This window comes from Balaenoptera borealis (assembly GCF_965194805.1).
Source record: "Balaenoptera borealis genome assembly, chromosome: 20".
NCBI lineage: Eukaryota > Metazoa > Chordata > Mammalia > Artiodactyla > Balaenopteridae > Balaenoptera > Balaenoptera borealis.
This window is the reverse complement of record NC_138879.1, coordinates 12706186-12722138: the sequence shown is the minus strand read 5'-3', so window position 1 is coordinate 12722138 and position 15953 is coordinate 12706186. Positions and strand designations below refer to the sequence as shown.

The following is a 15953-nucleotide window of genomic DNA, read 5'->3' as shown; positions in this document are numbered from 1 at the left end:
AGGCGGCGGAATTGTTCTTGTGAATGGCTTTTGAGCTGATTTCTGCCTGGGGCCTCAGCACTTAGTTTACAGACAGTCTGCTTAGGATGAAGCAGGCTACACAGCATCCTGCTTTTCTGGCCAGAGAACTGAGAATAGGAGCACCCTGCTTCTGTTGTGTCTTATCTTAGGGTGATGAGGTGCGTTGGTGTTGCCAGTAAGAAGAAAGGTGCTGCCAGTGAAACAGACCATCAGAGCAGACAAGTGGCAAGTCCACGCCCCCTGTCGTCCCAGTTCATACGCTTTTGAATATGAGCAATACAATCTTGCCGTGTGTGTTCTACGACTTTCTTTTTTGATCCACTGTGTTCCTGAGGTTCTTCCATGTTTGACACAGTTGTGGTTTGATGGGTTTCATTGTTGTTTATAGACTCTTGTGTCTCCATAAACAGTCCTCCCTGTGTTGAGGAGCGCTGGCTGGCTTCTAGTGTTTTGCTCTTAAGGATGGTGCCGCAATGACTCCCTCACCCACGTCTGGTGCAAAGCCTGTTAGTGGAATTGCTTTCCGTGAAGCAGGCAGGTGCTCGGCCTGCAGGGTGGCACCCAGGCCACAGGGATGTGTTCCCAGGTGGTGTGGCACATTTACCTTCCTGCCTGCACAGCCTCGGCGCTCCTGTTGGATCCACACCATCTTCAGCCTTGCCATTACCATTTCTCTCCAGTGTGTCATGGGGTGTCTCAGCTAGCACAGAAGCTAGCACAGAAGGAAGAAATTTTAAAGAATTTTAAAATTTAAAGGATGGAGAAGGAAGAAACAAAACTTATTTGCGCGTGATTTAACTTCCTACATAGGAAACCCACAAGACAAGTTAGAGCATTGAGCCAGATAGCTTAAGATCAAAGGATAAAATCAGTTCCTTTCATTACACCGATAACGGTCAGTTAGGAAATGTAATTCTTTTTTCCCCTCAGTATGAGTAAGTCTTTATTCATTGCATTTGACAGGGAAAAGGGAGGGAAAGGGCCAACATGTGTGACAGGACTTGGCGAGTGGGAAAGGAAGTGCTGGCCTGGCAGAGTCAGCCACTGAGTCTTTGTTCTCCAGGCCCCAGGGCTTAGTCTCCTGTAGTTCGGGAGCAAGGGGAGGGGAACAGGAGAGGACAGACTCCTCCTTCCTCGTAAGTTCAGCATTTCAAACAAAGCTTTGGTGTCTAGCTGTGAGCACGGAGTTATATTTCTGTTTCCTGTTAAACAATCATGTGACCACTTTGACAGAAATTTCTTGCACTTGCACAAAAGCTCCTGAGTGACTTCGAGATACATTCATCTTCCCCTGCTTGGTCTCCCAACCTCCCTTTCTACATAGAAGGCCCCCCTTGCTTTTCTCTACCCAAGGATTTTTTTTTTTAATACTTATTTATTTATTTGGCTGCGCCGGGTCTTAGTTGTGGCACGTGGGATCCTCATTGCCGCATGCGGGATCTTTTAGTTGCGGCCTGTGGGATCTTTTAGTTGCGGTATGCGGCATCTAGTTCCCTAACCAGGGATAGAGCCCGGGTCCCCTACATTGGGAGCACGGATTCTTAACCACTGGACCACCAGGGAAGTCCCTACCCTGGGATTTGAGATTAAAGTAGGTTTGATCCATCCAATTACAGCAGTGTGTTTGTCATGAATCATGTCAAGGAACAGTCTTGACTTGGAGCTGGGAACAAGGGATGGAGTGTTTCTAGCTGCTTCAGCACTTTTGCACAAATCATTTAAGAGTTGTAGAGACACCCCACAAGCTAAATGTACAGGTGTGTGGACTTCTGGGGGATTGGGGGTGGAGGAGGGAGTAGAGTAGGAGTCAAGTTTTTAGGACAGAAGATTTGGTCTGAAATGGGGGAAGGGGGCACGAAAGAAAGGATGGCTCAGGACCCCTATTTTGAGTGGGGCCCTCCCCAAGTTTATGTTTCAGATCCTTTGCCTGGTGCACAACCTTTTGTCTGGCTGTTCTTTGAATACAGTAGGAAGTTTGTAAACAGTGAAACCCCAGAAGAACATGGAAAAAGACCAACACATTGTATTTACACCAACTAGGCTACCTAGCGTTCATTTCAGATCAGTGGCTCATGAAGTCCTATGAAGAAGCCTCCAGTAACTAGAAGGGCAGCAGCTGGGGTGACAGAACCCGGCATCAGACATACATCCCCCCAACCTGTGTGCTCCAGTGCGTTCACCCCATTCCATCACCGCGAGTCCCAGCCTGTGAACTGAGCCCTTTGTCCTTCAGCTGCTTCAACACTGACCATTGCTACTGCGGGCAGGATGCTGGCACCAGGCACTAGAGAGAAGCCCTTGCCTGTGGTCTCGAGAAGCCGGGGCGAGAAACCCACTATTAAAGCTTAAGGATTTTGGTCTTTGCTTCATCTGGCCAGCTGGCAGCTTGAGGTGGGTGCAGAGGTACCCTTTGAACCCTTTTTTTATGGATACACAGGAACCCTAATGAAGGATCGGGGAAATGAAGCAAGTCTATGCCTGGGGTTGGAGATCCGGCACTGGAATCCCTCACCCAGCCGTGCCTTCCTCTTGGCGCCGGCACTTAGGTCTGCCTGTCCTGACCTGTCCACACCATGTTTCCTGTTCAGGCTGATTTCCACCCTTCCAGTAGGAGGAGATCAAGTCATGGGGCAGCAGTTAAAACCTCGTCTCCTGTGGAACATTGAAGGTGGAGGGGTTCAAGAGGACACACACACAAGCCACCTCTGATCAGGAAAAGTGAGGTGGTTCAGTAGGCCCTGCCCTCCAAAACATTGTTCTCCTTGGTAACAGAACATCAAAAGATACTCCTGCTGTGCAGTCCTGGAGCTGCTGCCTTCTGCCTGGGATTGCTCAAGGGCTTGAGAGTGCACTGCCTGAGACTAAAACACACAGAACGTTTCTATCAAGGAGAAAGTTAAAATGCAGAAGATGGGTCACTTGCACACAGCTAGTGCAGTTGGCATCCTGAGAACGTGGGACCCCAAGGAGCAGTAAACAAGTGGTGCTGGCTGCAGGGGGGAGGGGGTGGGTAGCAGGTCTGCAGCTGTCGCCAGCCACCCCTTTGCCTGTGCTCTCAGCCTGGCGTCCTGTCCCAAGAGTGGGTCAGGAGGAGGGGAAGCCCTGCCTCAGCCCTGAGAGACTCTCCCAGAGAGCAGTGGTTTGTGCTTTGGTCTTGTGCTCAGTCTTCTCACTCCGACACAGGAAGTGTTATTATTACATAGCCTTTAAAAGGAAAACACTTCCCTATCCTGGCCACTTTCAAAAGCTGGAAATTTGGGGGTGGAGACCAGTAAATATGCAGGTTCTGGAGGGATTTCCTCCACACCCTCGAGCACTTGCACGGAGCATGGTTGGCGTTCCTCTGTTTCACCCCTCCCCCTGCCAAGAGGGAAGTGGGTGGGTGCTGTGGTAGGGGTGGCAGTGCCCCTACCCACCCTTTCCCTGCTTTTGCCACTTTGTTCCTCAGACCTTGTGATCGCAGAAAGCGCCACCCACTGTGGCTCAATTCTGCCCTCTGGTGCTTCTCGCTCCCCGCACAGAACACCCACCAGGACTGGTAACTGGAGAGACTCCAGGCCCTTGGTGGACTTCTGTCTGAAAGGTTAGCTCCACTGCTTCTCCCTCCTTCAAGCTCTGGAAGCCCTCTGTGTGCAGCTGACTCTGGGGCTCAGACATCCACTTGGAGGCCAAGTGTGACCCCAGTGCTCGTGGGTAGGAAGCTGAACCAGGTGCATGGTGACCCACTTTGAGGTGCCAGTACCGCACAGCAGCTCTGCTGGCTCCTTGGAACAGCTGCCTGCAAGCAGCTGTTGGACACAGAGCCCGCAGCAGCGGAGCCGAGATCCCTGGTCAGGTGGCTGCTGGCCCCAGAGGAGTCCAGAGGCCAAAGTTTCATTCTTTTTTTTTTTTTTTAAAGCATCTGGGAGCATTTCTTTTTTTTTCTTTTTTTTCCTTTTTTAATTAATTAATTTATTTATATTTGGCTGTGTTGGGTCTTCGTTTATGTGGGAGGGCTTTCCCTAGCCGTGGCAAGTGGGGGGCCACTCTTCATCGCGGTGCGCGGGCCCCTCACTGTCGCGGCCTCTCTTGTTGCGGAGCACAGGCTCCAGATGCGCAGGCTCAGTAGTTGTGGCTCACGGGCCTAGTTGCTCCGCGGCATGTGGGATCTTCCCAGACCAGGGCTCGAACCCGTATCCCCTGCATCGGCAGGCAGACTCTCAAGCACTGCGCCACCAGGGAAGCCCCTCAAAGTTTCATTCTTAAAGTACTGTAAGTGTAGAGGAATAAATCCTAAGCCAGGTGTGACCTGCATGCAGAAAATTTTTAAACTTCCATGGAGAACGCTGATGAGGACTCAAGCAAGTGGAGATGTTCTGTTCATGGAGAGGAAGACTCGGCACGATGTCTCCCAGAGCTGCTCAGAGGGCTCGGGATTCCAGTCACGGTCCAGCAGGGCTCTCCTCCCAGGAACAGGCTGACGGATCCGCAGAGCAGCGAAGGGCCAGGTTGACCGAGGTGTAAATGCCACACTCACAGAAAACGCTAGTGACGACCCAGCACCCAGTTGGGTGCTGGGCTCCTAGTATCACTCCCCACCGAGAGGAGCCCAGATTCCAGGGCGAGGCAGGAAGAAAGAAGGCGAGTCTGGAGCATGTGGCTGAAAGGAAAGAAGTGCTCGGACACTGACGGGCATGAGTCCACAGGACACGGGAGAGAGCTTGAAGTGGCATCTGTTGCCCCAATTTGGGACAGTTGAAGCCTCAAAATTAACAACGGATTATAACACGTGGAGGAAACTCTCACCATTTCTGTTCAATATAGTATTGGAAGTCCTAGCCATGGTAGTTGGACAAGAAAAAGAAAAGGTATCCAAATTGATAGGGAAGAGGTAAAATTGTCATTATATGCAGATGACATGATACTATATACATACATATATATATATAAAACCCTATATATGGACTCCACACAAAGACTACTAGAAATGATAACGAATTCAGCAAGGTAGCAGGATGTAAGAATAACATACAGAAATCTGTTGCATTTCTTTACACCAACAATGAAATATCAGAAAGGGAAGGTAAAAAGACAATCCCTTTTAAAATTGCATCAAAAAGTACAAAATACTTAGGAATAAACCTAACCAAGGAGGGTGAAAGACTTATATGCTGAGAACTATAAAACGTTGATAAAGGAAACTGAAGATGGTTTAAAGAAATGGAAAGATATACCATGCTCTTGGATTGGAAGAATGAATATCATTAAAATGGCCATACTACCCAAAGCAATCTACAGAGTGAATGTGGTCCCTATCAAATTACCCATGACATTTTTCACAAACCTAGAACAAATAATCCTTAAATTTACATAACACATGGAGGAGCGGAAGAGAATTCACAAGTCCACGATGACACACACACACACACACACACACACACACACACACACACACACACACACACACACACACATGTTAAGCTTCACAGGCAGAAGGAACAATCAGAAATGGAAAGTCACCACTTTGTGGGCACTTATTATTGATTGGTTTAGATGGTAATCAAAGGTGGATGCAAACGTACAACTTCAAGTATTGACACTACCCTCAAAGCTTCATCCACAGATTACTTATTAATAACAAAGAGGGGAATTCCCTGGCGGTCCAGTGGTTAGGACTCTGCTCTTTCACTGCTGAGGGCCCAGGTTCAATCCCTGGTTGGGGAACTGAGATCCCACGTGCCCCGCGTTGCGGCCAAAAAAACCTTACAATAACAAAGAGAAAAGTATCTTTTGGTGGAGAAATCTGGCAGATTTCCGTCTGACAGGTGATCAGAACCACCAATCAGGCAAATCAAATTTAGGACCGTTCAAAATTGACCTGAACTCCTCAAATATGTCTCTGTGATGAAAGATTTAAAAACTGTTTTAGACTTAAACATGGCAGTGCGTGGTCCTAGATTGTACCCTGGGCAGGGGGACTAGCCTGAAGGACGTTACTGGACATGCAGTTGGGGAAATGTGAGTGTGGACTGTGTCTGTCTTTGGAATGTCACGTGTGGTCACCTGCAGTGTTGTGCCACCCACACTCCAGACACAGAAAGACCCTCGTGGGCACAGAATTCTGACTTCAACGGAAGAGGTGTTAACGGTCAGTGAGGAGGGCCTTGTGAACACACGGTGTTGAGGTCTCTGGGAGGCCTGCCTCCCCTGACCCCAAACTCCACTTTCAGGTGGATCAGGTGACTTCAGTGTGAAGAGGAAGACTAAAACATTTTGATTTGTTTAAATCAGCGTTATTGAGGTGAATCAAACTGCATGTGTTTTGAGTGTGTGATTTGAGAAGTTTTGCCTGTGTCCCCTCATGAAACCATTGCCGTAATCAAGGCGGCGAACACATCCATTGCCCTTCAAAGTTTGTTGGGTCCTTTTGTGGTTCCTCTACCCCCGCCCTCTGTCATCTGCTTCTGTCGCTATAGGTTAGTTTGCATTTCCCAAAGTTTCCTGTGCAGGGACTAGTACTGTGTGTTCTTTCTTTGAGATTTTGTGTGTGTTATCAATGGCTACTCCTTTTTATTGCTGAGAAGTACTCCCTTGTGTGGGTAGTTTCTTTGTCCCTGCACCTGTTCATTTGGGTTGGTTCCGGGTTTCAGGTACTCCAAACAAAGCTGTTATGAACTTTTGTGTAGATATTCATATGGACGTTCATTTCTTTTTCTCCTGAGTAAGTGACTTGGAGTGGAACGGCTGAAACAGAAGTAAGCGAATGTTTTTCCTCTTTAAGAAACTGCCAGACTGCTTGTACTTACGTTCCCACCAGCAGCATACAAGGGCTTTGGTGGTTTGAGTCTTTCAAATAACTTGTTTGTTTTATCTAAGTTATTGAATGTATTGGCATAAAGCTGTTTATAATATTTCCCTACTAGACTTCTAATATTTGTAGAATCCAGTGATGTTACCTCTCATTCCTATTTTTTTTCTGGCCGCGCCATGTGGCTTGTGGGATCTTAGTTCCCCCGACCAGCGATCGAACCTGGGCCCTCAGCAGTGAAAGCTCAGAGTTCTAACCACTGGACCGCCAGGGAATTCCCTCTCATTCTTGATGTTGGTAATTTGTGCCTTCTCTATTTTTTCCCTGATCAGTCTGTTTAAAGATTTATCAACAATCTTCTCAAAGAAACAGCTTTGGTCTCAGTCATTTTCTCTGTTGTTTCTCTGTTTTCTGTTTCATTGTTTTCTGCTGTGATCTTTTGTTTCACTTCTGTTTGCTTAGGGTTTAATTAAGTATTTTCTTAAGGTGGAAGCTGAGATCATTGATCTGTTTTCTGTAGTATAGACATTTCGTGGCTGTAAATTTTCCCCCTACCATAGCAGCATCTCAAATCCTGATGAGTTTTCATTTTCATGTAGTTCAAATGCTGATTCCCCTTTTGATTTCTGCCTTGATGCATGGGTTATTTTGAACTGTATTATTTAGCTTCCAGATATTTGGGGATTTTACAGAGAGCTGTTGTTTATTTCTAATTGAATTCCACTGTCTTCTGAGAACATACATTGTATAACTTGAATCCTTTTTAGCTTTATTGTTTTATGTCAAGAATGTGGTTTGTCTTGATAAATGCCCCCTGCGTACCTGAGGAAAAAAAGTGTGTTCTGCTACTGAGAGGGATGATTGGCGTCTCTAGTCAGATTGTGGATTTGTCTCTGTCTCCTTGCAGTATTGCCTCATGTATTTTGAAGCTCTCTTGTTACCTGCGTGCATGTTTAGAATTATGTTTTCTTGATCAGTCAATGCCTTTATCACTGTGAGATGACTGGTAATATCCCTGGAAATATTCTTCTGCACAGTCTACTGTGTCTGATGCTGACATAGCCCTTCTGCTCTCTTGTCTGATGTTGGTGTGATACACTGTCCTCCTTGTGACCTAGTTGTATCTGAAGGATGTTTGGTGTGGGCAGGGCAGTACAGCTGGTCCTTTCTTTTCTGTCTAATCTGAGAAAGTGTGCCTTACCTGCGGTGTTTACATTCAGTGTGATTAATGACAGGATTGGGTTTGCTGTTAGTTTTTGTCTCATCTGGTCTTTGTTTCATTTCCCCCCTTTTTTACCTTATTTTGGATTAATCAAGTATTTTTTACATTTCTTAATGATTTTTCTTGTGATGATCTCCTTTGTTGAATTCTGTCACTATCTCTGTGTTGTTACTTTAGTGGTTGAGTTAGGGTCTATCATCTCTTTAGCAGGATGCAGAGGAACCTGACCTTGCGGGCTTCCACCTGCCCACCTGCCTGCGTGATGGTGTCATGTGTTTATATTTACATGTTGTAAATATTGCAGTGTGTTATTTTTGTTTAAGCAGTCATATCTTTTAAATTTAAATAATTTTTTATGTACTTATGTTGTTATTTTCATTGCTTTTCATTCCTTTCTGTAGGCCCAGACTTCCATGTGGCATCATTTGCCTCCTACCTGAAGGACATCCTTTTACATATGTCACAGTGCTGGTGATTGATTCGGCACACTTTTTGTATCTGAAAATGTCTCTGCTGAGGTGTTTTTCGGCAGATTGCCAGTTCTTTTCTCAGCACTTGGAAGATGTTCCTCCACTGTGCTCTAACATGTCTGTTTTCTCTGGCTGCTTTCAAGGTGTTCTGATTATCACTAGTGAGCGATTTGACTGTCAGCTATGTCAGTGTTGTGTTCTTTATGGTACTTGTGCTTGGGGCCTGTTGAGTTTCCTGAATCTGTGGGTCGTTTTCCTCAGCTCTTTCTTTCAGTGTGGCCTCTGTCCCCCTCCTCCCCTCTCTCCTCCAGGTACAGACAGCGGGTACCTTGAAGTTGTCCCACAGCTCTGAAGCTCATGTTGGCTTTTCCAGTAATTTCTACTGCTGTGCCTTCAAGTTCACAAGTCTTTTCTCCTACAGTGTCTGGTCTGCTGTTAATCACACCCAGTGTATTTTTCCTCTTAGACTTTGTAGTTTTCATCTTTGAAAGTTAGATTTGGATCTTTTCTTTTTTTTCTTTTTTTTTTTTTTTTTTTTTTTGGCTGCACCACGCGGCATATGAAATTTTAGTTCTCCGACCAGGGATCAAACCGGCACCCCCTGCATTGGAAGCGTGGAGTGTTAACCACTGGACCGCCTGGGAAGTCCCTAGATTTGGGTCTTTTATATTTCTGTCATGTTGTGCCTTTGTTTAACTTCTTTTGACATGGAATACAGTTACAGTTTATAGTAACTTTTATTGCCCTTCTCTAATGATTCTAACTCAGTTTCTGTTGATCTCAATGTGGATCACGTTTTCTGCTTCCTGGCATATCTGGTAATCTTTGGATGCCAGACACTGAATTTTACCCTCTTGTGTGCTGGGTATTTTAATGTTCCTCAAATTCTTCCTCAGCTTAGTTACGAGATGATGGTACTTTCATCTGCTCAGTTTTTGCTTCTCTGCTCACACTCTCAGGCAGGACTTGGGCAGTCTGGGCTCATCGTGTCTCAGGTGTCGGTGTCATTCATTGCCTCATGTTCAGCGTCTTAGAAAACCTGTGTCTTTCTGTATGTTCTTTGTTCTCTTTTCTCTTTTTGGTTATTGTGGATGTGAGGGTAAATTGGGTCCCCATTACTCCATCTTGGCTGGAAGTAGAAGTACTTTTAAAATAATAAGCATCTCTTTCTGACTCTGAGTTAGGGAAGGGTGTCTTATGTAAGATACCAAAAACATTACTCATAAAGGAAAAGATTGATACATTCATGTTTGTTAAAATTTAGCATCTCTTCTCATCAAAAGACTCCAAAAGAAAATAAAAAACATGCCATTAACTGAGAAAAGGTATTTTCCTCACATAAAAAAGATAATAGTTTAATATCCAGAATTTATAAAAGAACGGCTATAAATAGGAAAAAAACACCCTGATAGAAAAAAATTGACAAAGATATGCATAGACATTTTAGAGAAGAGGAAACATGTAATGCCAATAAATAATGAAAAAAGATCCAAATTGAGAGTTCAGTGAGACACCATTTTACATCTACCACTTGATTGATAGAAATTAAGAGCTCTGACGAGACCCTGCATCCAGTAGGAACTCATGCATTTGTGGTGGGGTTGTAAAGTGGGTTAATTATTTTGGAAAGCAGTTTGACATGATCTTGTATAGTCAGATAATTTGTACCCTGTGTTTCTAGGTCTATACCTGGGGAAACTAGCTAAGAACAAGAATTTCACATGTGAGAATTTTCACCAGCGGACAAACATAAGAATGTATTTAGCAGCACTGTTTATAATGGGGAAAGCAACCCTAAACAGTGCAGATGAGGGAAGAATAGATGAAGTGTGCTGTCCTTTCCAAGTGGAGTATTTCACAGCTCACACTCTCACTTTACTAAAAGCAAGGAAGGGGTACAGTCCTGTGCATTTGTTGTCTGGGGGGCGCAGGTGTGGGAGGAAAGGGGAGTGAAAGTAGATGCAATTACTGGGAACGTCCCTGGTCTGTGTGGTGGGCCACAGGCTTTTGTTACATTATGCCTTATAACCTATGGATTTGTTAAATTTGTTCTCACGTGCAAATGAGTGAGAAATTTGTTCTAATGTGCAAATGTATTTTAAAAATATTTAATTGTAAAAATGAAAAGTTGCCCCGTTGATATCAAAACTAAAACTGTTTAGGATCTTATAGTGCCAGAAAGGAGGGCAGTGCTCAAAACAAACAGAGCCTGCAGTGATGGGGTGTTAAAGGGCCACAGGAGCCACGGAGGAGCAACGAAGGCTGGGATGCTTGGTGCAACAGAATAAGTGACATAGTGTTGGAGTACAGACCAAAGTATAAAATAGACACTCATGGGTCCACACTGATAGGAAAAAAATACCAAATAAGTAAATGGGGAGAAGAGACAAATCTGTGTGGAAGCATTCCAAGTCATATATATAGATGGCTGTGCCCTCCGTGTTTGGGAGGGGGCCCAAACACCCCCCTTAAGTGTGGTCTGCACATGGTGACGTCCCCCCAGAGAGAACAGGATGGAAAGGGGAGAAAGAGGATCTCCCCAGCAGAGACACCTGACAGGCACACCTCAGCCAGGTGACCAAGGGCACAGCCATGGTGAGGAGTCGTGTTGAGAGCAGAGACCCTGACAGGATGTGGTGGGAAGGGCACTTTCCCTCTGTGGTCTCCCTCCCCCAAGCCCAGAGTAATAACGAGAAAAAATCAGACAAACCAGTAGAGGGACAGTCTGCACATCCCTTCCCAGCCCTCCTCCAAACCATTGGGGTCGTTCAAACCAGGAAAGTCTGAGAGACCATCCCGGCCAAGAGCAGCCGGAGGAGATGTGGTGAGTAAATGTCATGTGGGGTCTGAGACAGGTCCTGGAGCAGCAGGAGGACATGAGGTTAAAACTGAGGACACCTGAATAGTGTGGACCTTAGTTAATGACAGTGTATCAGCATTAATTAAGCATTAAGCATCGCACTGGTGCAGGATGTCAGTCACGGGAAGACTGGGGGTATGGGAGGGAGCGCGGCTCCTCCTCCTGAGCCCCTCGTCTCACCCCTGCCGTGAAGTTGGCCTCCCACCCTCTCTGCACGTCACTTCTGACTGCTCCTGCCCAGCCCTCTGCTGGCATCGTGGGCACAGGTGCCCTCAGTGCAGGTGCGCAGGAGGCAGGCTGACGCGGGCTCTCTTGCAGTGGGCATCCCCACCATCCGGTGGTGCGGGGCTGAGGGGGACTACAACGTCATGGTGATGGAGCTGTTGGGACCCAGCCTGGAAGACCTCTTCAACTTTTGCTCTAGGAAGTTCAGTCTCAAAACTGTCCTGCTCCTTGCTGACCAAATGGTAAGACTTCATTTTTCTCAAGTGAAGGGCAGCCTGCGTGCTCAGCACAAGCTTGGTTTGATTCATCAGTTTGATGAGGCCTTCAGGGCTGTTTGCTTCCTTATTGTGCTGTTAGTGCGCAGGGAGAAAATGGAAGCTCGTTAACTCTGTGAAAGATAGTGACCCTCGGCGGGCAGGGTGCGTCTGCGTGTGGGCCTGAGTTCCCTGGGTTCCCTCCACCAGGCTACTGCCTGGGGTTCAACCTCTCACCCCTGCTTCTCCACCTGCAGATCAGTCGTATTGAGTACATTCACTCAAAGAACTTCATCCACCGAGATGTGAAGCCAGACAACTTCCTCATGGGGCTAGGCAAGAAGGGCAACCTGGTCTACATCATCGACTTCGGGCTGGCCAAGAAGTACCGGGACGCCCGCACCCACCAGCACATCCCCTACCGCGAGAACAAGAACCTCACTGGGACGGCGCGGTATGCCTCCATCAACACGCACCTCGGCATCGGTGAGCCCTCCTGCCCCGGCCACAGGCCCGGCTGTCCTACAGCCTCCTGGGGGCCCTGAGGGTGGTCAGCATGTTGGGTGTGGAGGCTGGCGTCAAACCTTTGTAGCAGAGGCTGGTGTCCGGGCCTGGAGACCTTACCTTGTGGGGCGTGGGGAGACAGGCATGTGTTGGGGCTTCCTGACGGGTGGCGGTGCGTCTCCGAACAGCACAGCAGGGGCACTTGTGCTGAAACAAGGAATCCAGATGTCCTTCCCTGTGGCTCTGAGTTCATCCCCAGGAAGCGGGGTGTTTGCCGCTTTGACCCGCTGTCCTCTCTCCCCAGAACAATCTCGAAGGGACGACCTGGAGTCTCTGGGCTATGTGCTCATGTACTTCAACCTGGGCTCGCTGCCCTGGCAGGGCCTGAAGGCTGCTACCAAGAGGCAGAAGTATGAGAGGATCAGTGAGAAGAAGATGTCCACTCCCATTGAGGTGTTGTGTAAAGGCTACCCTTGTGAGTGTCCTCAGCTGGACAGCGAGCCACCCCTGTGGTTCTGTGGGAGGACGGGGGCCTGTGAGGCTTGGGAAAGGAACCAGGGAAGCCCCCCAGAGGCTGGCTGCCAAGGCCCCACTCATGTCCTGCATGATTGGGGAGGTGAAGAGTGAGCAGGTGGCCTGCCCTTTAACTGGCCTCAGCCTTCTGTCCCTGGCGCTCCTCTACCTTCCTGAGCCGTAACTCGGGGAGTTTTCCTTTTGTTTTTGTGGGACTGCCCCTGTGATAAATGCCTCAGATGAAACTCTCCTTTGCTCTGTGTGCTCAGTTTTCTCAGCCTCTTTCCTCAAAGCATGTTCGGTGTTTCAGGTTCCAGCTTTCACACCCTCTGTTTGGGTAGCTGGGAGTGGTCAAGGGTTTTGTGGACAGAACCATACTGGCTCCCAGTCAGGGGTACTGCTGGTTACCTCCGAGTTTCCTGGTGTTTTACAGCTGAATTCGCCACGTACCTGAATTTCTGCCGTTCCTTGCGTTTTGACGATAAGCCTGACTACTCATACCTGAGACAGCTCTTCAGGAACCTGTTCCATCGCCAGGGTTTCTCCTATGACTACGTGTTCGACTGGAACATGCTCAAATTCGTAAGTGTGCCCCCAGCTCACTGACCGCTCAGCGTGGAAGGGGCATGCCAGTCAGCAGAAGGCCACTAGCTGCTGCCGTCCCTTCCTGGGAGCTACACGGGGTGGGGCTTCAGGAGGCATGGCTGCCACACGGGGAGCACGAGGGGTTCTGGGAAGCCAGATGCCTGTTGGCAAGTGAAGAAGGCACCTCAAGGCTGCAACGGGGCTGTGGGGTTCCTGGGCCTGAGGTATGTCCGCAGTGCAGGTCTGCCCAGACCAAGGCTCTTACTTGGAACGCTGAGGTCATTTTATCATCATCATCATCCATCCGAAGGACATTGTGGCTGCGCTGGCCTGTGAGTTTCTTGTCAACGGGGTGTGGCTGCCGCCGGGTTGGGTGAAGACTTCCCTACTCCTCCCCCTACCAGGCTGTGCCGAGGCCCGGCCTCCGAGGGGGCGGGTGGCCTGGGAGGCGCTGTGTGTTAGGTCTGCGTTTGGCCTTGTGATAAGCTAGATGTATATTTGATTTCCTTTGTCAGCTAGTTTGTTCATTAAGTGTGAGCCTGTGTTGTGCGCACGCATGCTGCCGGGGCTGGGGGTGGGGGGGCTTGAACTTTCATTTGTTTTCCTCTCTAAAACAGGCCACCTGTCCCTGAAACTGTTGTATGAGTTTGTTTAATCTCCAACACTACGGCCAGAATTACAGTTTTTTTTTAATTTCCACTTTCTCTTTAATTAAAAATGTGTTCTATGAGCTTAAAACAAAAATGGGCTCGTTTCTAGGGTGACAAAATCTGATGGAGGAACAGAACCTCCTCTTCAGACGGTGCAAAACAGGAAGCCTTATCCCATGGCCTCACAGGTGCAGGGGTGTTCACACAGGGACCAGGTAGGGGTGGGGGGCTGCAGCCCGCAGAGCCAGCCTGCCCTGGACCTCGCCCATGCCATCTTGGTGCCAGGCCCCTCTGTTAGGATGGCCTTCGAAGGACAGCCTTTGGGAGTGGTGCCACAGGTTACCTGGAGTCTGGACATCAGGGTGGGCCTCCTGCCAGAGCCACTTTAATAAGTTCTTTGTTCTAACATTGTCATCCCTCCCAGGGGCTCAGCAAACCTCTTCTGTAAAGGACCAGACAGTCAATAATTTTAACTTTGCCGTCTGCCCAGTGGTGCCACCGCTCAACTCTGTATTGTAACTGGAGAGCCGCCCAAGCAGTGCGGCAGTGAGTGGGCGTGACTGTGCCAAGAAAACCGTATTTGCAGGAATGGGTGTGGCTGCATTTGGCCTGTGGGCTGCAGTTTTCAGACTCTTGCCTTACAGCGCTGGTAATTAGGACGTGACCTCTACTAGGGCAGGTATCTTAGCGTCACCACGTAAAATCAAATGTCCCCGTATTTCTGGTTTGATATTCACTGAAAGTGTAACTAGCTGTTTGTTCTGGGAGCAACTAGCTTAGCCTAGGCGGTGCCCACCGCATGGCCTGCATGGATGAGCCTGGCTGCCGGCCTCCTTATTTCAAGTGCACCAACAGGACATGGGCCTGGCCCGGGCGTCTGGGCTCCAGTTGGACCCCTCAGCCAACCATATGCTGTCCCTCCCACCTGCCTTGCGGACTCCCCCAACTGTTGCCGCATTGGGCCACCTCTGAACTGGGCTGGTTCCCATCCCCGTGTGAATGGTCGCAGAGAAGAGGGCCGCCAGGTGCCGTTGGTGTCTGGGTTCTGAGGAAGTGCTAAGGCGATGGGGTGGGGGTTTCCTCTGCTATGCTGGGAAGAGGAGACTGAGAAGCCTGGTTCTGCTCGCCCACGGTCGTGGGACGGGCCATGTGTGGACCCAGAGGGAAGAACGCCTGGCTTGCCGCGAGGCTGTGGACGGCTTTGCGGGCAGACTGTCCTACACACCCTGGTGTTTTCTCGAGTGGCAGCCAAGGGTCTCAGGTGGTTTTTCACCAAACCCAGTTCAGTTCTGGTCTCACCCTCTTTCCTCTGTAGGGAGCCAGCCGGGCAGCTGACGATGCTGAGCGGGAACGCCGGGACCGAGAGGAGCGGTTGAGACACTCCCGAAATCCAGCCACACGCGGCCTCCCTTCCACGGCCTCGGGCCGGCTGAGGGGGACACAGGAGGTGGCTCCTCCCACCCCCCTCACCCCTACCTCACACACTGGTGAGTGGTCCCGGGTCTGCAGCTTGCACCCCGGCCCCTGCTCTGCAGGCAGTGGGGGTTCTGTTTTGAGCGTCACTTGCTCTGGACACTCCAGTGTGTGACCTCGTGGGGTCTGGGCAGGAGTGCCTGGTGGGCGAAGACATGTGCATCCTTATTCTGATCAGTTCTTATTTCCGAAGTTAGACAGACCAGGGAACGCCCTGGGACAGTGCCTTCAGGAATGTGTTTCCCAGACGTTGGCCTCTTGAAGGATTGTGTTCCCTGCGAGCTCTGTTGCTTTGCCTCTTGTTCTTCTCATGGCACGACATCCTCCACCACAAACCTCTCCAGCCTCTTCCTTGCCTGTCGAGACAAGCATTGTAGGCAGAAGCCCCG

At 48.8% G+C, this 15953-nt stretch overlaps 1 protein-coding gene across 8 annotated transcripts in view; it reads left to right on the top strand.

The window, feature by feature from the left end:
- The window catches only part of CSNK1D (casein kinase 1 delta), a 38318-nt gene that overhangs the window by 11792 nt on the left and 10573 nt on the right, over positions 1-15953 (top strand). For all 8 annotated transcript variants that reach the window (XM_082374241.1, XM_082374247.1, XM_082374243.1 and 5 more), the window contains 5 exons: positions 11679-11827; positions 12097-12325; positions 12648-12818; positions 13290-13438; positions 15407-15578. In XM_082374241.1, the coding sequence (XP_082230367.1) occupies positions 11679-11827; positions 12097-12325; positions 12648-12818; positions 13290-13438; positions 15407-15578 (870 nt within the window). The remainder of the gene's footprint in view (positions 1-11678; positions 11828-12096; positions 12326-12647; positions 12819-13289; positions 13439-15406; positions 15579-15953) is intronic.